The sequence below is a fragment of the Erigeron canadensis genome, chromosome 1, assembly GCF_010389155.1.
Source record: "Erigeron canadensis isolate Cc75 chromosome 1, C_canadensis_v1, whole genome shotgun sequence".
Taxonomy (NCBI): domain Eukaryota; kingdom Viridiplantae; phylum Streptophyta; class Magnoliopsida; order Asterales; family Asteraceae; genus Erigeron; species Erigeron canadensis.
In genome coordinates, this window is record NC_057761.1 from 33,345,526 (window position 1) to 33,367,077 (window position 21,552).

At 34.5% G+C, this 21,552-nt stretch overlaps 4 protein-coding genes across 5 annotated transcripts; 3 read left to right on the forward strand and 1 right to left on the reverse strand.

Annotated features, from left to right (window-relative positions):
• The first annotated feature begins 444 nt into the window (after nucleotides 1-444).
• LOC122606501 (TMV resistance protein N-like) lies at nucleotides 445-5,452 on the forward strand. 2 transcript variants are annotated; one of them, XM_043779370.1, is made up of 6 exons: nucleotides 445-554; nucleotides 1,316-1,750; nucleotides 1,846-2,974; nucleotides 3,076-3,339; nucleotides 3,759-4,634; nucleotides 4,742-5,452. In XM_043779370.1, the coding sequence occupies exons 1-6, from the start codon at nucleotides 532-534 to the stop codon at nucleotides 5,372-5,374; spliced, it is 3,360 nt and encodes a 1,119-aa protein (XP_043635305.1). In that variant the 5' UTR covers nucleotides 445-531; the 3' UTR covers nucleotides 5,375-5,452. The 2 variants fall into 2 exon arrangements, with proteins under 2 accessions (XP_043635305.1, XP_043635297.1); XM_043779362.1 differs by lacking the exon at nucleotides 445-554 and having other exon boundaries at nucleotides 1,251-1,750.
• A 2,896-nt stretch (nucleotides 5,453-8,348) lies between these two features.
• LOC122603719 (acetolactate synthase small subunit 2, chloroplastic-like) lies at nucleotides 8,349-13,565 on the forward strand. Its single transcript, XM_043776507.1, has 12 exons — nucleotides 8,349-8,601; nucleotides 9,910-10,123; nucleotides 10,209-10,292; nucleotides 10,567-10,635; nucleotides 10,842-10,925; nucleotides 10,998-11,147; nucleotides 11,623-11,709; nucleotides 11,796-11,900; nucleotides 11,999-12,121; nucleotides 12,715-12,867; nucleotides 13,041-13,106; nucleotides 13,310-13,565. Exons 1-12 carry the CDS (start codon nucleotides 8,384-8,386, stop codon nucleotides 13,391-13,393), a joined length of 1,437 nt encoding a protein of 478 aa, XP_043632442.1. The 5' UTR covers nucleotides 8,349-8,383; the 3' UTR covers nucleotides 13,394-13,565.
• A 355-nt stretch (nucleotides 13,566-13,920) lies between these two features.
• On the forward strand, nucleotides 13,921-18,419 carry LOC122590377 (U-box domain-containing protein 35-like). The gene is made up of 10 exons (XM_043762642.1): nucleotides 13,921-14,256; nucleotides 14,622-14,719; nucleotides 14,791-14,912; nucleotides 15,052-15,260; nucleotides 15,343-15,403; nucleotides 15,708-15,981; nucleotides 16,539-16,640; nucleotides 16,746-17,156; nucleotides 17,238-17,990; nucleotides 18,399-18,419. Exons 1-10 carry the CDS (start codon nucleotides 14,058-14,060, stop codon nucleotides 18,417-18,419), a joined length of 2,250 nt encoding a protein of 749 aa, XP_043618577.1. The 5' UTR covers nucleotides 13,921-14,057.
• An 821-nt stretch (nucleotides 18,420-19,240) lies between these two features.
• On the reverse strand, nucleotides 19,241-19,865 carry LOC122585391. The gene has a single exon (XM_043757523.1). The coding sequence runs from the start codon at nucleotides 19,789-19,791 to the stop codon at nucleotides 19,324-19,326; it is 468 nt and encodes a 155-aa protein (XP_043613458.1). The 5' UTR covers nucleotides 19,792-19,865; the 3' UTR covers nucleotides 19,241-19,323.
• Nucleotides 19,866-21,552: the final 1,687 nt, after the last annotated feature.

Genomic DNA, 21,552 nt, shown 5'->3' on the forward strand with positions numbered 1-21,552 from the left:
TGTTATTCTGTCTTACTTGTATTATAATATCATTGCTATGCTCGACATCTTTTATTGTGGTAGGAGTGTAGGGTTGTTCTTCAGTGCTTGCTTAACTGCTACTATTGTAGGCTATGGATTACATGTGTTAGCAGAAAGTGTGTTTACGGAACTCTTTGTGTGCTTCTATTTCCGCCTCCTCATTACACTTCTTACTTCTACTCTTTTGTTCACATGATGTTATTATCTAATTGTGTTATTATTGGTGGTACAAGATCTACAGAATAATAGTTTGCTGTTTTGGTATTTCAGCTTTGTTTGCTTGAAATGAGGTGCATGTGCTTTGTTGACACAGTTGGTATCTTTTTGAGAGGCAACAACTGTATGAAGTTTCGGTCAGAGAGATTGAATGGAGGTATGTATATAAGTTTCTAGTTTGAAATTTGCTTGGATTATAGTCTTCGTTTGAGATTTTGCTGATAGGTCATGCAAGGATTGACCTTTGACAAGACTTGATTGAGATCATTGTGTAAAGAGGTGGGTCCCAAGCTCATGATAAAGCTAGTTAGAAAGAGGTAAAACGTTTTCACTAGAAACTTGTATACTTGTTTTTTCTTCTAGTGTAGTTGTTGGTTCGCTTTCACTACAACATAAGCTGCACTTAAGGGTCTTGCATATTCGGTGGTTGGTTTAGCATGTAAATGTTATCTTGGCTAAAAGTCTTCCCAAAAAATTCCATAAGCACATCACATGGTTGTTATTATAGGTACCAAATAGGCTGATATGGTAATGGGTTAAAAAGTATGGTCAAATGGTAACTAATTTACAAGGTTCGTTTTGGTACATATATTTAAAATTTACATTTATATTGAAAAAATTATAAATTTCTCATGTATCTGATACGGGTCTAGAGTTTACACGGGTCTAGAGTTTACATACTTTGAAATGGGGCAACGTCATCTTTGAGTTATTCACATGTTGCTTAATGCCAAAGGAACTTTGTTTTTAAGACTACGATGTCATGCATAATTAATTTATATTTACAGTATAAAGCAAATTAGGCAATTTAACATGAAGCTTCATCCAAATATAATTTATTGTTATGGTTACATTAATATTAATATATTAATTAAAGTGAAACAATGTCTCCATTAACGAATTTCCCTGATATTTCTATTGAATGCGAAAAGGAGTTCTATATTATTAAATCACGTCAAGTTTTTATCTAGTTCAGTTTTCACTTGTACTTATTCTAAACAAATAAATTAAAAAGTACTTTAATAATAATGGCATCATCTTCTTCATCTGGGTCATGGAAATACGATGTATTTCTTAGTTTTAGAGGTAAAGATACCCGCAAGACCTTTGTAGACCATCTCTACTATGCTCTTCAACAACATGGCATCCTTACCTACAAGGATGATGAAATGCTTGATCGAGGTGATACCATTGGCCCATCTCTCTTCGAAGCTATAGAAGAATCATGGATTTTGGTGATCATATTTTCTGAAAACTATGCCGATTCTTCCTGGTGTTTGGATGAGCTTTCACATATCATGGATTGCAAGGATAGTGAGACAGGACAAATTGTTTTCCCTATATTCTATAACGTGGATCCTTCTGATGTCAGAAAACAAAAAAGAAAATACGGAGAAGCATTTGCCAAACACGAGTTGTTAGAAGATAACAAGAACAAAGTTGAATCATGGAAAAAAGTACTCGTTGATGCAAGTAATATTGCTGGATGGGAACCCAAACACGTTGCTAATGGGTAATTTTTAATATCATTGTATTTGTATAATTATAGTGAATGTATATTACGGTATATGTAACTCTACTGGTTATACTTATATTTCCAATGTGTAGGCACGAAGCAAAATGTATCCAAGAGATTGTTAATTCAATTTTAGGTAAATTGTCATGGAGGTCAAGGATGAGGATGAAGAGCTTAAATCCAGTGGTTGAGGATAAAGAGCTTGTTGGAATGGGAACTCGATTAAAGTATTTGAAATCCAGGTTAAATATTGGATCAGGTGGTGTGCGCATGATTGGAATATGGGGGCTTGGGGGTGGTGGTAAGACCACCCTCGCTACTTCTCTTTACTTGGAAAGCTCTGGTCTATACGATGGTTGTTGCTTTGTTGACAATATCCGGGAGGTATCCAGACAACAAAATGGTTTAAAAAAACTACAACGAAAAGTTTTATCTGCTATTTTTGGCAAAAAAATGCAAGTTGAGAGTGTTGATATAGGAAAACAAACTATTGAACGTATGTTATGTCATAGAAAAGTACTCATTGTTCTGGATGATGTCGATCATCTTGACCAACTAAAGGCATTAGCCGGAAGTCATGCATGGTTTGGTGATAAGAGCTTAATAATAATTACTACTAGGGATCAACATTTGCTAATAACTCACAAAGTAGACGAGGTTTGTCCTGTGAGTTTATTATCAGAGGGCGAAGCTTTTCGACTCTTTAGAAGACATGCATATAATCCTAATAACCCTGTAGAAGATTATGAGAAGCTTTCTTTACTTGTGATTTATTATGTTAAAGGGCTTCCATTAGCACTTAAAATCTTAGGGGCTTTTCTGTATGGAAAAGACAAAGATGAGTGGCTTAGTACATTAGATAGACTAAAACATCATCCAGAAATGGATATTGTGGAAAAACTCAAAATCAGCTATGATGGACTTACACTTGTGGAAAAGGAGTTATTCTTGGATATTGCATGTTTCTTTAGGAGACAGAAGAAATCTGAAGCAATGGAGATATTTGATGCTTGTGGTTTTCACCCTCGTATAGGGATAAAGGTGCTGATACAAAAGGCTCTCATAACTATTTCAATGGATGGCCAGTTTGATATGCATGATCTGGTTCAAGAAATGGGGCACTACATTGTTAGAGGGCAACATCCTTACAATCCTGAAGAACATAGCAGAGTTTGGCGAAAGGAAGATATTGAAGACATATGTTCCATGAATGCAACGATGGTAAATATTATACATACTAGCTCTTCAAGATGCACACTCAATGATACATACACATATCGATAAGATACTTCAAACGCATCTTTATTTTCCCTGTATTGCAGGAAAATAATAAGATTGAAGCCATACCTCCTGGTGTTTGGTCATCCAACTTCATTATGTTTGTTTCAAGCATGAAGAAACTAAGGTTCCTTAAAGTGAGTACCACTTCGTTTGATAAAGGGCCCAGCTTTCTTTCAAATGAGTTGAGGTATATATATTGGAATGGTTATCCTGCAAGTCTGTTCCCTGAAAATTTTCAACCAAGGAAGCTTGTTGTTCTAAAAATGGAATTCGGCTTACAAAAAGAACTTTGGAAGGGTTACAAGGTACTTCTGTTGTTCTTTTATTAACATAAAAAAGAAATGTGTGATCCTGTCACTAATTTACACCTGTTCGGTGTTTTGTACGTTGATATGTTAATAAAATCGCTTTATATAACCACATACTGCAATGTTATACACCTTATTAGGTTGCCCTGCACATAATAATTAGAGGGACAACACAGATCGAACATGAAAAATGAACTATTTGGCATGAGTGTATGTGAGTAAGTTGTCTATAGTATTAGTGCATTGTACCTGTTTGAACAACATGTGTACGCAAGAGCTGTCTTTTTAACCTCTAAAGTATGTGTATGAGATGTACATATGTAATGTATAAGAATGTTATTTCCATCTGTTCTAAGCCACAATTATCATAGAATTAACACTGATGTCATCTAATGTTTTGATTAATTTGACTTCAGTATCTACCATGTTTGAAAGAGATGGAACTCTTTAACATGAAAGCACTAGTCAGGATACCTGATATTGGTGGACTGCAATGTCTTCAGAAGTTGATACTTGATAAATGTGAAAGCTTAGAAGAGATTCATCAATCACTTGGATCTCTTTCAAGTCTTGCTCACGTATCTGTAACGGGATGTAAGAAGCTTAAAAGGTTTCCGACCATTGTTCGGATGGACAAACTGAGGATTCTTGAAATTTCAGAATGCAAAGCACTTATTGAGTATCCAAAGATTGAAGCCAAACTGGATAACTTGGTAGAGTTTTCTTTGGTAAATGTTGGCATAGATATCTTAGCCTCAACTATCGGTGAATATTGTACCAAACTTTCTTTTGTTGGGTTGGCTGATTGTTCCAAATTAAAAGGCATAGACGATAACTTTCATGCTCTGAAAGGTCCACATAATTTTCAATTATATGGTGACAAACAAATTGAGATGTTGCGAAAAGATCTATTCAATGAAAATCTAGATGGGCTTGGTTTAAGAAAGTTGGATTTAAGTGGGTGTGGATTGAATGATGGTGATATACCCAGTGAGATTGGTGAGCTGTACAACTTACGAGAGCTACATCTTTGGAGTAATGATTTTACACGATTAGATTTCAACCTTTCACGACTTACTCGCCTCAAACTCCTTGATCTGGGTAGTTGCGAAAATCTTATTGAATTGCCTGAGCTCCCAGTAAGTCTAGCTATTCTCAAGGCAGACTGGTGCGGGTCACTTGAAGACATCAAAGATGATGCTCATAGAAGATGTAAATGGTTATGTGAAGTATCAGTTCGAAGAGGGAGATATGTAACTGGTGGGGATATATTACTAGAATCTGTGCTTCAGGTATATATTTACTTTTGGTTCTTACTCTATAAGTTGTTTTGAAGTTCAAGTCTATGTATATAGGTGTACTATAACTAATAATATAGAAATTGTGTTAATTTTATCAGGGAAAGGCACTTAACAGTGGGTGTATGATCCTTCAACTAAAAGAGTTAGAGATTCCGTGGGGGTTTGAACCTCGTGTGGTAAGAGGGGATAAATGTAGAATGCAACTTCCAGAGAATTGGTACAATCACTTTTGTGGATTCTTATTCTGCGCAACTTCCCATGGCTATATTGGTGGTCCAATTGTAAGTATGAAGCACGTCGAAAAGTCAATGGGTGGTTCCATGGAAATGGGGGTTTCTCAAGACGATGAGTATGTGTATTCGTCAGAGGAGGAAACTGACGACGACGACGACGACGATGATGATGTCTATTGGGAGGTGGAGGAGACCGAAACATGTGTGACGTATTTCCCATTTAGTTTATTGAGACACACTTCATGGTGGGACCCAACATCCACTGCCGTCGAGATGGAGTTTCACAACTCAAAGTGTCCGGAAATTAGGATGTGTGGATTGAAGCTGGTTCAGCGCTCTGCTGAAAGTAGTAGTGGTCAAAACGAAACAACACCCACCCATTCCTCCTTCTGCACCTCTTCTGATGATAATTATAAATGTAAATTAGATATTCTACATGATTCGAAGTCTGTTTTCAGCTTCAGATTATCAAACTTTGTTTCGGGTAAAAAGCTGTAAGCCCGGTTAATATCAGACAGATTAAAACACCTTAAAACTTCAATTCCATCCATACTAAAGACGGATTCTATTTCGTTACTTATCTCTATTTATCTATTTTAATGATGATTATATTAATTAGCCATATCATTATTTATTATGTTCTATAACTCACTGCTTAGTTTTTCCAAATTATTATCTAAGACATAATAGATGGAACCGTTATGTACTACATTTTCACAAATAACTAGTTTAGATGAAATTTTGGTAAAAAAATGGAGGATTAAGATCTTATCGTATTAATGACAAAGTTAGATATCATATTCTCTATACCTAATCATAAACACTCTATTTGTTAAACGACGGGGGCTCTTTTATGATGATGGAGTGGTGGGTGTTAAAGATAAATTGTGTTGATACTTGTTATTCAGATCCATTTTTGATGCAGCAACAGAAAAGTAGTACGGAAATTTGTCAAAGTTTCCATGCAAATTTATGCTTAGAAGAAAGTCCTTCATAGTTGATCTGTGTTATGTCACTTCAAAACCATATTTCATTCCTGATCATAATTAAGGCTGATAATTTTGACACGGAACCTGTTAACACGACACAATACGACCTATTCTTAACAGGTTTCGTGTTTGACCTTAACAGGTTTCGTGTCTTAACAGGTCCGAACCTGTTAAGACCTGTTAAGATTCGTGTCTTAACAGATCCGGACCTGTTAAGACATGTTAAGATTATACATATATATAAAATACCAAGAATTGATATTATGATTTGATATATGATTTTTATAAGGTAAGATATTTATGAACTTTTGTAATTTAAGGATTATTGTCGCTATAAAATAGTTGAGATTTGTAAAAGTTTTTGTATCCTTATGTTTTTTTTTCCAATATTAGTCAAGAATTCTATAAAATACATGTTAACAGGTCTTAACAGGTGCACCTGTTAATTTTCGTGTCGTGTTCGTGTATGAAAAAAATGACACGATTAGTTAACAGGTCGTGTTCGTGTTTGACCTTAACAGGTTCATGACTTAACAGGTCCGTGTCGTAACAGGTTTCGTGTGACCTGTTATGCCAGCCTTAATCATAATACTATAAACATCTTTCTAATTCGAAAAGAGAAAGAAGCATATGTTCACTTTAACAAGACCATGTAGATGATTGATCAATATAATGCGCCTAGTATGATGACTCCCATAGGATCTGCGTGTGGGTTAAAATATGGGTTGGAGAATTGTTAGCGGATTCATTTTGTTTGTGATTGTTAATTCGAAACAAAATTGACTGACTATGATATGTAAACTATCTTAGTACATGATAAGTTAAGTTTAATAGCTACAATTATACACCGTTATCATCTTATTGTGACATTAGTTCATTAGACGCCGTAAATTCTTTGAACTAATTGTATTTTTGTTCCTTGTGTTATCACCAAATTCGCATGAATGGTTCAAACTTTTGTAAAGTCGCATTTTTGGTGGCAAAAGAGCTTTTTCATCGAGAGTCCAAAAACTAACATTCATCTAATTTCAGCATCCTTATGGTCATATGAGTATCATGTGAGGGGTAGATGTGTCATTTCAAGCCCACATACCCCTATATACCCCTTTAACCCAAATTTTGCCCTCTTCTTTTCATCATCATCATTACTCATATCTAATTTATATTTATGCATAAATCTATATAAACACTTATAAATATGTATGAATTTGTATAAAAGTTGATTTACATTAATTCCCATTTCATTTGTATACATACGGATATGCAGAAATTGACAAATTTGGTGACGTTGCAAAAGTTTGGATCGATCATGCGAATTTGGTGATAACATAAGGATCAATAATGCAACTATTTTAGATTTTTTTAAGTCTTGACCTTTTTAAATATCATCATTTAAACGATATGGACACAAAGATTTGATTTTAGTTTGATATTTTCAGATTTGAGAAGCCCAACATAGCTAAAGTGATATAAACAATTTGGCACTTAGGCCATGCCAGATTTAAAAGTTAGGCCCAAAATGAAAATGAAATGTTTAAGTGGTTGAGACAATTGCTCAATGAGTGTTTGAAAAGAAAATGATATATTTTTTTAATAAATAATCTAATAATTCTTTTAAAAATCTTAAGTTATGACAAATGTAATTCATTTATTATTTTTTTTAATTTCATCCTTTGATTTTATAAAATGTCTTGATCATTCATTGAGATCCTCTAAAGTTGAAATGAACTTTATAAGGTGATTTTGACAATTGTCTTAAAATTATTATTTTTAATCTAATATCATGAGAATATTTTTCAAAAAAATATATGTAGTGAGTCGAGATTTTAGGCCTCATATTATGATGTTCATATATGACAATGTGAATGTGATTTTGTTTAATTTAGTTTTAGCTCCATGAAATTATTTAATTTTTTGTGGATGCACATTATTCAATTTGAGTTGGAAAAAAAATCTAAATTTTTATACATCTTTCGAAATGAAAAAATTGAACCTTACTTTAATGAAAAAATGTGACCATTAAATCATTACTAAACTTATATTTGCACAATGTAGCAGTGGTGGTGGTAGTGATAGCGGCAGTAGGGACAGTGATGGAAGCGACGGTGGTGGTAAATGTAAAAGTATTTGATGTTAAATGTGGTATTATAGTTATTTTAAGTGTTGGAGGATCTATACCTTAAATTATTACATTAAGGGTATTATAGGAGTATATTAGATCGAGATGTTTAAATTAGTAAATAAAGAAGAAAAATATTTTTGATTTTTTAAATGTAGAAAGTTTAAGGAAAAAGAATTTATTTTATTAGATAATATAGATTATAACTAGTTGAATCGTTTTATAAAACCCGACTGCTTTGATTAAAATATCATTGGTTATAACTTTTAAACATAGGCCTCGTGTCACAATCCAGCTTAAAGTAAATTTTGACAACCTTAAATCAAAAGCTCCTCAATATATAATATAACCAAAAAAACTCAACAAATAAATAAATAGATTAATATATATACCTCAACAATGGCAGCCGCCGCCGTGACTACTTACTCTGCCACCGCATTTCGTACTCGAACACCACCACCACCACCACCACCGTCTGTCATCCCCAATCAACTATCATATGCCTCCAAAAAACCCAACAGCAAATTTGACCTCAAAAAACTCTCTGTCAAAGCCTCCACCACTGGCTCTGTTCCCGCCCCTGTTGACTCACCTTCATCCAATTCGTCTAGACCCACGTCAGCCCCACCTCCACTCCCCCTTTTTTTATTATTATTAATTGTTTAGATTCATTTTTGCTAATCATATATATATATAGATTTCTAGTCATATATCTATGTTTAGTCTTGTTATTTTATGCTGCATTTCGATGGGGACAATGGTAAAAACAATATTTACATTGGTAATGTGTGTGTATAGTTGTAACATTTGCATGTTTGTTTTGTTTGTGTTTTCAGTCATTATGCAACTTAGTATTCTTAAATTTATGTTTTTTTCTTTTCAAATGAGATTTTGTTACGGATTGATCAGTGTAGATGAGTGAAGTGTTAGCCTAAGGGAATAGGGATAGGGAATCTCGATGTATCGGTTGCAATAGTTATTCTTCTAGTGACCCACAAAATAATTTGAAGAATGTTTGTCTAGTGGGGCGTATGGGGTTACCTTGCTATCGAGGTCTAGGGTGAGAATCAAACTATAAGTATAGAAGGTTAAGATAGAGCTTAAGCCTTAAGGTGTGAGTGAGTGAAGAATAAAGCATATTTTGAAGATGATGGTGATCTTTGGTTGAATTGTTGGATATGTAGTCATAACTAGTGGGGTTGCTGCCTGAGCCTGCATCGTGTGTCGGCTACTAGTATGGATTCTGGGACGACTACGGATTGGGCCCCAGATACACAGTATTCCCTTTGTCAGGATTACACTTGGAGCACAATGCATAGTCTAGGTTAATGATGACAGAGTTGCCACCTACTCTTGAAATCTATAGTACACTTCAAGTTGACGTTATATCAGAGAGCTACTTAGGGTGTTCTATGTTATTTAACCTCTCTTGTTGATATTCTCTGGGGTGTTTTTTGGGTATTTGATTGCTCTTGGATTTCGTTGATTCCCTTTTAAGTGATCCTGGCTTTTGATTTCCCCTATGAGGTCGTTGATACCCACTGAAGCTTTTTTGGTTATTGTCCCATATTAAGTTTTTTTGGGGGCTTATTGGTGGTTTGATATTTGATCACATGGTATTGTATTTTTTTTCTTCAAATATTGAAGTTATGAGTGTTGTTTCTACCATGTGATAAATATCTAAGTCTATGCTTAGTAACTACATTTGATACTTAAGTTAGAACTGGATATTGAACTTTTACTAACCGATATGGTTAACTAAACACCATAGGCATTGATATCTGATGCCATTTAATTGCGTGTAGTTATTTAAATTATTTGCTTTCCTTATTTATACTTTGTCATTTGCCTTCATATATTCTTATGAAAGGTTTACATATTAATTTCTCGATATATCTTTATAAATAAAGTTTAATGTAACACAGGGTGAGGCGCCACACTATTTCAGTATTTGTTGGTGATGAGAGTGGAATGATAAATCGGATTGCAGGAGTTTTCGCAAGGAGGGGATATAATATCGAGTCTCTTGCTGTTGGTTTAAACAAGGACAAAGCTCTTTTCACTATAGTTGTATCTGGAACCGAAAGGGTGTTGCAGCAAGTTATGAAACAGCTTCTAAAGCTTGTTAATGTTTTGAAGGTTGACTTCTGTTTCAAGTTTAAACCATCGATCCATTATGGTTATTTTCTTTTTTAAGTTTCTCGAAGTTGACTACCATGAACAGGTCGAAGATATCTCAAAGGAGCCACAAGTAGAACGTGAGTTGATGCTTATCAAGATCAATGCAGATCCAAGTTACCGTATGGAGGTAATTATGCAATGTTAATCATGTTTGGGTTTTTGGCTGTTATTCATAACATACTACATTATTCTGATTCATGGAGACGAACATATTTCCATGACGGGGGTGTTTTAGATATGCCATTTAAATTGTTCATATGATTAGTGTGACCTTTAGTACTGATAACATAAGTGTTTGGATAAACAGATTTTGCTTATGACTGTATTATGATTATCTAGTGGACAAGTAAAATGTGTGAGAATATGTTATCTCACCATATTCTTATGGTTTTGATTTTCAGGTTAAGTGGTTAGTGGACATCTTTAGAGCTAGAATCGTTGATATCTCACAGGACTCGCTAACAATCGAGGTGATGGAAGTTGAAATTTTACTTTAACCTTTAAAGTGTTTACTGTTTTTTCAGGCACAACTGATCTGGACTCAGTTTTGGGTCTTTATGTATTGTAATTTACAAAAGTATAATGCTCTATAGAGGACCTGTGTTAGTTTGTAATTTTTCAATGACCTTTTTGATAAATATGAAATTCGTACACACTTTGACTCTTTGGAATTTAGGTAACTGGTGACCCAGGGAAAATGGTTGCAGTGCAAAGAAACCTGAGTAAATTTGGGATTCGAGAAGTTGCAAGGACTGGAAAAGTAAGTTATTATTAAGTCTCTATTTTTTCCTATTCTTCTTTCATATTGATTGTTAAATTCTGTATGCCTTAGATTGCTTTGAGAAGAGAAAAAATGGGCGAGGATGCTCCTTTCTGGCGTTTTTCAGCAGCTTCATATCCAGACCTTGAAGAAATGAACGCAAGAACTACTCTTCAGGCCAAAAAAAGTGCAGAATTTATAGAAACCGATATGTCTGTTGGGGTAAGTTGCTTTCTCTTTTTGACTGACGCTAACCTGGGTTGTAGAGGTTGCAAATTAGTTGGGAAATTGGGTCAAAGCGGAATTTTTTTTTGCGGATCGGCTAATGTTGACCTGAATTGGTGTTTGTCCCAAGTTCAGTTTGATCTTTTATACATAATTAGTTTGTAAAACATAACTAAACTTTTTATATATGTAAATGCAACTATACGGCATTGCTTTTCAACAAAATGATATAGGAGGCACCATTGAAAAGAAAGATTTTAGTGGTTTTATGCTTAAAACTACATTTGGCAACTTTCAGCCGAAGCTCTTTGTTTTTAAACTTATTTGCTTTACTCGTTTGACCCGTTATAATATAAATTAGTCTGGTTCGACGATTATCTATCTTGCACGATGTAGTTTAGACTTGAATACTTCATACACAGATGGTGAATGAGGTGGTATTTCTTATCTGTATTAAATTATATTTGTGAAGGGAGATGTTTATCCAGTAGAGCAAGGAGATGACTTTCCATTTAATCAAGTTCTTGATGCACACTGGGGTGTTCTTAACGAAGAAGATGTAAGAACTTGATATCACTTCTCATATTTCACAAATGTCACTGAGGTGCATTGAAGTATCAGTAATTTTTAGTTTGATGTTTCTAGACAAGCGGGCTTCGGTCACACACTTTATCGATGGTTGTAAATGACTCTCCCGGAGTTTTAAATATAGTAACAGGAGTTTTTGCTCGTAGAGGTTACAATATTCAGGTATGTTTTTTGTATTCCGGATATTTCATTAATTTGCTTCCTGAACATATGGAAGTACCAGAGGTTCAAGTAGTTTGGTGTTTGCATTTTTGATTCAGAGTCTAGCAGTTGGTCATGCAGAAGTTGAAGGGCGATCCCGCATCACAACTGTCGTTCCCGGTACAAATGAGTCTATCAGCAAGTTGGTTCAACAACTATACAAGTTGATAGATGTTCATGATGTGAGTATATATTGTAGTTGGAAAATGCTTCATATGTTAAGTTTATTATGAATGAGCAGTACTACTAGTCTCATTTTCCGCCCTCCAAGGTCCATTTGTAGTTGTTTACGACCCAGTTCTTATGGAAAGGTAGATTTGGGCTGTGCTGGTAAAATTGAAAGGTTTAACTAATAAGGAAATGGGTCAAGTGGTTCGAACAGGTTGAAAGTTTCCCAGAGAGTGATACTCGTATAATTATTGTAATTCTCTTGATCGCTTTTATCACCAGTCTGTAAAAAACGAAAAAGTTTGACAAGATGTGTTTCACTTCAAATAGGTTATAGAAAAATAGATTTATTAAAATAATGTAATTTTTGTTATTTTATTTGACCCAAAAGGACTTTGAATAGTACCAAAAGGACTCTTCATTGACCCAGTACCCACCTGTCTGTTTTGTCACCCCTACCCATTTGGTTGCTATTGATACTACTGAGGAGATATAATTATTCTATTACACCACCATTTTGTAGCTCTTGATCTGGTTTCTAGTTCACATTCCAGCTCTTGAGGCTGCTTTTCTAATTCATTTGACTGATACTTGTTTTTCTGTTTAGGTGATAGACCTAACATCCGTGCCATTTGCTGAGCGAGAGTTAATGCTGATTAAAGTTGCCGTCAATTCCACAGCTCGACGCAGTGTTCTTGATATTGCAAGCATATTTAGAGCTAAAGCCGTAGATGTATCAGATCACACAATTACACTCGAGGTGAAATTTAAATATAATTCACTTGCATATTACACGTGTTGACTGAAATTTCATGATCCTACTATTGAACGTTACAAAATTTCATGATCCTTACCTTTATTTTCACAGTTTTTCTGTTTTTCTTTCCCCGTTGGGTTGTTTCAGCAATAAATTGTTTTTCTTGTATTTTCCAGGTCACTGGAGATGTAAATAAGATGGTAGCATTACAGAGACTGTTAGAGCCATGTGGAATTTGCGAGGTTTGTTTGTGAAATCTGTTATTTATAATATTTCTATTTGAACATGTCACCTTCCAGTTTAAAACCCACAGCTTGGTTTGCTCATTTGGAACCATGAACAATCTCATTGTTCGTGACCAAACTACAGTTCTAGAACTGAACTAGAGTGGTCAGTCTTTTTGTGTTGCAGTCCTATTTACTTAATCCTTGATCATTATTTGTAGGTTGCAAGAACAGGGAGGGTGGCACTGTCTCGTGAGTCTGGTGTTGATTCATCTTACCTTCGTGGCTATTCCTATCCCGTTTGATTCAGTCATTTAGAGTGTCTTTTTGTTTTTGGTTGCTCGGAGTATAGAATTATATATTTTCAATGATTGAATATCTACAAGTCGTTTTAGCATGTATGTTTTAATAAAAGCTGCTGTTTTGAATGAGGGTTTGGTATGAACCCAATTTGAAAGATTTTGTTTTTTCTTTAAATAGGCGCCTAAGCTCAACAAGGGCACATGGTTAGATTGGTTGAACTAGTTTTTTAGGGAAACATGTTCCTCATCAAGTTCTAATTTGCAAGATTGACCGAACCCATGTCCCTGCCATTTTTTCCGTTCATGTCTTGAGCCGAAGTTATAACTCAGGTTTAAGCACACCCTCATTAAAACTCTTCTAATAAATTGAATGGAATTTTTAGTCCTCAAATATCCTCGCGAGATTTTAGCTCGTGATTTATGCTGCCCACAGAGAATATGTGGTTTTTGATGACCCTATTTTTCAGTTAATTTCCAAACATCATCCACCAATTCCACTCTTTTTGGGAGTCAAAATTTATTGACAAAATTAGAAAGAGAGAAACAACCAAAAATCATAGAGGAATTAAAAATAAAAATATGAAAAAAGATGATCTAACATGAGAATGGACATCGAACATGGAATATAATGTTAACAAATATCCACAAAGACTGAATTAATCAGAGAATGTGGCTTCAGAAAAGCGGAAGTAGTTTGCAGGGTGGTGATCGAATGCAGAGGAAGGGAACTGGAACCGCCATGGTTGCGGTGGCTATAGACAAGGACAAATACAGCCAGCAAGCGCTTAAATGGTCCATTGAACATCTTCTTACCCGTGGACAAACCGTTGTCCTCATTCATGTCATCCGGAAAACCCCTCCTACAGGCAATATTTGTATTCTGTCAAACGATTCAGATATTAACATTGTTTATAACAACTAATTGAAACAGAGAGAGAGAGAGAGAGAGAGAGAGAGAGAACCTTATAATCCCATATCAATTTCAACTATTTGACCAATATATAACCCCTAACACGATTGTTGAGTCACATAATCCTTGAAACAAGATAAAACAATTAGACTGCGTTAAGTTACAGAAAACGTTTTCTAATTTTCCACTTAGAATTCATAAGAAAATGGAAGGGGTTTTTTAGTTCTAGAAACTTAAACTTCTGAAAATGCGTTTAGTTGTAAGTGGAAAACGTAAGGAGTTTTTCATTTTTAAATAACAGATGTGCCAATATGAATGTAGGGGGAGGGATTGATGCATCTGCTGCAAACAAGCAACAAACTGAGAAGCAAACAAGAGATTTGTTCCTCACGTTCCATTGCTTCTGTACGCGTAAAGAAGTACGTGTTTTACTACTATCTGTCTTGTTGGGTATCTTTTGCATGGTTTTGCTAAAATTGTTGCACTGCAGATACAGTGTTACGATGTTATACTTGAAGATGCAAATATAGCAAAAGCACTCACGGAATATGCATCTTATGCTGCCATAGAATATTTGGTCCTTGGTGCCTCATCACGGCATGGTTTCATCAGGTCATTTATTCAAATGAAATTTTTGCAAAACCTTTAAATGTTTTAACGATTATCACCTTTGAGTTAATATTGTAAGCATTTCTATAATGATAGCTGAATGCTTGGACTAATGAGTAACGATTAAAACATTTATAAACAGATTTCGGAGTTCTGATGTGCCAAGCCAAGTAATGAAATCGATACCAGATTTCTGCACTGTTTATGTCATCTCAAAAGGAAAGATATCCTCAGCAAAGAAATCTTCACGAACAGTCCCGTTTCCATCTCCTATACGTGAGAAAATAGAAGAACAATCTAACACCAACTTTGAAGCAAGTGTACGCCGCAAGAATAGTTTTAACATTAAAAGTCAGTCATTTATTTTCAGTTTAAATACAATACATTCCCAAAAGTTATCTTGTTTTTCATGACTCAAAGAACTTGTGAACAGAACCAGAAATCGCGCCAGAGAAGCCACTACTTCCGGCACCAGAAGACCCTGAATCAATTAGGCAAGTTCAAAGAGTTGGTCAAAAAAAAAAAAACATGTCAAATGGGTCAACCAAGTTAAATTTTGTTCATACTATTATTTGTTATGCAACTTTCTCAATAAGTTTACAAAAAGAAATTAACATTATCATTATAACGTAGTGTTTGTATTCATCTTTAAATCATTAAGTACTAATAATAATCTATAAAAAGTGGTCAATAAAAGTTTTTCAGGTCAACTAATCCATTTTTACCCAAACCCATTATGATTTTTTACCCAAATGTGCCTCTTGAACTTGAAGAGATTAATAATAATATATCATGCAGGTCACCATTTAATAAAGGGAGAGGATTGAATGCAAAATTATTGTGTGGGGAGCTCTCGGAACCAGACACAGATATATCATTTGTGAGCTCGGGAAGGCCAAGTTGTGATCGAATGTCTAATGCTAATGCAATGCTTTATGACCTTTCTGGTGCTGATTTGACTCCACGAATGTCGACGGCTTCAGAACGTAGCTTTGAGTCACCATTCTGTGGAACCACTGGAGCTGATATGGGTTCGATGTTTTCATCATCCTCAATTACTTCAGCACGAACGGTACTACACAAACCTTTATATTTGTAACACAAGAAGATGTTACCAAAAGTCACTAAACCAACGACAATTAGTAATAACATCTTAGTTGCTAATTATTATGTGATCTGTCATGTGTTGCTGATATAGACGCTAGAGGTTCCCAAATGGGTGGATTGTCAGGGTGGGTATTAGGTCAAACGAGTTGTGTTATAACCTGGCAACATTTTATCCTGTTGAATTTTTTTAGTAAAAGTAACTTGATAATATAAAAATTATACGTAGTAGGTATTTGAATACCCTGTCACGATTATAGTGTAAGTAGTTTTAGACATGTTTGGCCCACTCGACCCCTTTGGCCCGTTTTCTTTGTTACTAATGTTTTCTAACTATACCATTTCATACGTTGTTTACAACACAACATGAATTGCACCTACATATGTGTTAAAATTAACCAACTCTGATAAAAATGACAGACAACTTGGTTTAAATCTCAGCTTTTCTTTTGTTATCTGTTCACCTCTATATATGCCTCTAGACATAGTCGACATGTTTTCTGTCATTAACTTACTTTGCGACAGGATGAAGTTGATAACGAAATGAGAAGGTTAAAGATGGAACTCCAAAGAACAATGGAGATGTATAGCTCAGCCTGCAAAGATGCACTTACTGCAAAACAAAAGGTCTTCTGACAATAGTCCATTTTTTAAAATTATTTATATGAGGAACAAATTGCACAAAAAAAATCCAAGCAAAATCCTATGAAAGTTTTATAAATACTTTCACAGGCAGGAGAACTTGAACGATCTCGAGTTGAAGAAGCAAATAGACTATCGGAGGCCAGTGGTGCTCAAGGCGAACTACAAGAGGTTGCAGATAAAGAAAAAGAACGATATCAAGCATTGATGGCGAAAGCAAGAGCTTCTAGAAGAATCGCAGAGATAGAATCCCAGAAGGAAGCACTCGAGCACCCCGAAGAAAAGCAACAAGATTTGAAGAGTATGGAGCAAAACCAGTTTAGGTACAGAAGATACACGATTGATGAGATAGAAAAAGCAACAGAATTATTCACTGAATCAAGAAAGATAGGTGAAGGAGGATATGGCCCTGTTTTCAAAGGCACACTTGATAATCAACTAGTCGCGATTAAAGTCTTACGACCTGATGCTGCTCAAGGAAGATCACAGTTTCAGCAAGAGGTGCAAAGCATTTTAAAATGCATCATGTTTTTCAAGAGTAATGACTTGCTTCATAAGTTTTTTGTAATTGCTTTTTGACAGGTGGAAGTATTGAGTTGTATGCGACATCCGAATATGGTTCTGCTCCTTGGAGCATGCCCAGAATACTGTTGTTTGGTATATGAGTACATGGCTAATGGTAGCTTAGAAGATCGTCTACTAAGAAGAGGAAACACCCCGCCGTTACCATGGCAAGTTAGATTCAAAATAGCGGCAGAAATAGCCACTGGAATTTTGTTTCTCCACCAGACCAAACCAGAACCAATAGTTCACCGTGACTTGAAGCCCGGAAACATTCTTTTAGACAGAAATTTTATGAGTAAAATAAGTGACGTGGGACTAGCCAGGCTACTTCCAGCGTCAGTAACTGAAGATGTCACTCAGTATAGAATGACATCAGCAGCTGGGACCATGTGTTACATCGACCCAGAATATCAGCAAACTGGGATGCTTGGTGTCAAATCAGATGTTTATTCATTAGGCATTATGTTGTTACAGTTAATTACAGCTAGACCAGCCATGGGTTTGGCTCATCATGTTAGAAGGTCGATTGACAAAGGAACTTTTGACAAGATGTTGGATCCGACAGTTCGTGACTGGCCAGTTGATGAAGCCCTAGGATTTGCAAAACTATCAATTCAGTGTGCTGAGCTGCGGCGTAAAGATAGACCGGATCTTGGCAAGGTTGTGTTGCCTGAGCTTAATAGGTTAAGAGATTTTGGTGAAGAATACATGACATCATCCATGGCAACCAATAGGATTTCCCCAAGCAATAGTGAAAGCGATCTTGCCACGGTCAGTTTACTATCGTTTCTAGCGTTAAAACACTAGAGGTGGCAAACTGGATGGGTCACATAAATGGGTAACATGTCAAAAAAGGTTTGGCTCGTGACATATTTTTTATGCTTGAAAACTAGTAGTGTCAAACATGATTACAACTTTTTTATTATTTCAAAAGTAACATTTAATGTTTTAAGAAACTGATGAAAGAGGTTTCATGTATCAAAATGTATCTCGGGTAAATTTCAATCGATTTGACCCATTTCTTTGTCGCTAAATCTTCTTGCCATTTAGAGATAAACTATAACATGTATCGACCTATTCATAAGTGAGTCAATCGAAATTGACACCTCTACTATTATATACCATTAGACAACATGGCAATAATCTAACTTAAGACCTGACATTTGGGAATATTTGCAGGATACAAGCAATCCGGATTAAAGCACTTCACACTCAATCGAACGAGAGAGTAAGAGCCTTCTAGTTTGTAGGTAACTTAGAATTTTCTAACATTAACTTGGATTCACAAGACTAAGCGCCAACCAAAGAATCCAGGTTTCTCGCTTGGTTACGTTTGTATGATTCAAGGCAGTCAAAATCCATTGTACTTTTTGCCTATGGTTTTCAGGAATGTCATATTGTGAAATGCAATCCCAAACTCCTTGAGAGCAAAAATTAGCAACAATAAAAATTTTTGGTTAGGTGCAGATATTAAGTTTATGGATGCTTTCGATTCATGACCTACTACTAAGTACTTATGCCCGCTCGATCATTTCTCTAAAATTGCAGAACGGCCTTTCATACTTTATAGAGTTTGTATATCACCAAAAGGGCAAACAGAGAAGAAAATGCCACATATTATTACCTTTTATCAAAGGATATAACTTATCCTTTATAACCATTTAACACAACATACATATTATGTTACCAAAGTATGCAATCTAGACCATTTAAGGTGCATACTGCAATCTTTTCACAATATAATGGAACAAGTCGCATACTTTAGTAAGAAAAATGTAAGTATGCTGCATTTTTCAGATAAAATTTACTGCAATCTTTTTCTATCTGTAAACTGTCACAATGTGTAATTCTAGACTTTTAAAAACTAGACAAAGCTTCATCCTTTTTGTTTCCAAAATGCTACAAATACTTCTATTTAAATTACCCTGCAATGTTTTCGATTCCAATATAGTGATTTACTTACGAAATCATCCAATGCACATCGATTCGGTACGCAAATTAACCACATTTCTACAAGAAAATAAATAAATATAGCTTCACAACTCAAAGCTTTACTTACTAATATTAATCAAACTATGAATTATCACAAAAACTTTATACAAATTTAAAGCAAAGTAATAAGAATAAAAATCAAAAGAGCAGCAATTAGAGAATACTTAACAGCAGCAATCAAAATAGCAAATGATATAACAAAAAGTTGCCACAATACTTGAACACTCGCCCATGCCAATACACCCGTTAACCCGACTGCCACTACATTATTCGGATCCGGGTCAAACAACAGTTCACTCCACTTAAGATTGAATCTTGGCCGTTCATCTTCACCATTTTGTTCTTTCTTCTTCTTCTTCACATCATCATCATCATTATCTTGTTTTTCATTTTCTTCTGTAAGTTGTTGTTTGTTTTCTTCTGAAAATGAAAGTTTGAATCTTTTAAGGGCCTTTTTGTTACAAGATAAATTGTGGGTTTTGATTATTGGATATAAAGTTTGTTGCTTTGGAATTAATTTTGGGTTTGTGAATAGATTTGGGGGTGTTATTTGTGGTAAGGATATGAACCCTAATAACATTTTTTGGGGGTTTTTTTTAGCCAATTTTTGTTGATTTAGGATTCATCATTTTCATTGGGTTGGTTTAAAAATATAACCTCGTAGTTTACTTTTCTACAATTTAAATACCTTGTCATGGAAATAATTTTGATATAAGTGTTGGATATTTGAATCTTTTAATAGTAATACCCGTGCGTCGCGGCGGTGAGATGGTTGGATGATAGGTCATAAAGTGTGATAGCCGTATGGGTTCCGCCATCAGATTTAAAATTTCGTCGAAAGTATATCGAATGAAATCTCTAACGAAAGAGCATGAAATTTTAAGAACACCCATATAATTTTTATAATTTATCGATATACGGTCTGTGAGATAAAAGATTTTAAATGATTTGGAGGAATAAATGATTTATGGAGGGAAGAAAAAAAAGATGATTGGTTGAGATTTGAAGAGAGAGAAAGGGTATTTGGTAATATAGAATTAATAGAATGAACATTTTTAAGAAGTAAATGTTGAAACTTAAAATTTTAAACAGAGAAATCTGTATAATATAGTATAGAAAAACTAAAATTAGACTAGGCAGAATTAAGATTTTCGACGAGTATATATTTTAGAGGAAATTTTCTCATTCTCAAATGTCAAAAGATATAGAAAAGTGATTTTAAACTTAGAGTAACCTTGTAAAATCGCATTTGCTTGAAAAATGATTTTATTTTAAATATAAAAAACTCACCTTGTCATAAAACCATGTTCTTTTAATTATGAATGTTCTTATTCATTTAGTAATGCGTTGAGTGGTTTTGATCTAATGGTTGGACTTAATACGATGATTGCATAATGTGTTCTCTTGCATAAAGCTTGTGTCGTTAGATTCAATGATATTTAAACTTAAAATTTATGAAAGATGACATTGGATTACTTTACTTTATATTAGTATTAGTGTGGGGTTGTTCTTATAGAAGTGTTTATTTTTGAAAGTGTATACTCAATGATGATTATTTTAAGAAAATGTTTAGAACAACGGGAAAAAAAAAATTTCTTTTGAAAAGTATAAGTCATTCACACTAGTAGTTATCGGATGGAAAATGATTATAAAGGAAGACTAGTTACATTAAAACAATTCTAATCCTCTCAACTAATACTTCCGTGTTTTAATCTACTTCTATACTAAAGAAAACCAAGAGTCTTAATATCATGATGAAAAACCTTGGCCGAATATAAAGAAATTTGATTGAAGATCTTGTCATTTCAAACCTTCCAAAGATACCAACAAGTAACAAAGATAACTTCTTTGGAAATCCTTTCTTTCTTTTTTTTCCTCAGCCCCAACTTGTTATAGCACTCTATAATTTCTTTCACAGTGTAGAAGATAAGATTCTAATGCCATGCATGATTCTTAACGGTGCTAGTTTTATTATGAAATAAACATATAAACTCTTGTTTATGGTTCACCGAATACTTTTAAGAATTTATGATGTTCAATTAAAGCACAAAATCATAATCATATAGAAAAAGCAATCTCAAACATGAAACACCTCCCTATTATAATCATTGTTGTTTGCTTGCATGCATTAAAATTCTACTTTGTTTCTATTTCTCAATAATAACGAGTCCGTGACATACAAATCACGAGATACAGCTTTTTTATTTTAACAAACAAAAGATCAAATATTTTTACCCAAAAACAAAAAACAAAAGATCAAATATATGGAAAGCCAGTAGAAGAGTGTGCTATATGACAATCATAAATGCTTCACTATGAAGCAAAGAGGAAAAAGACTTCA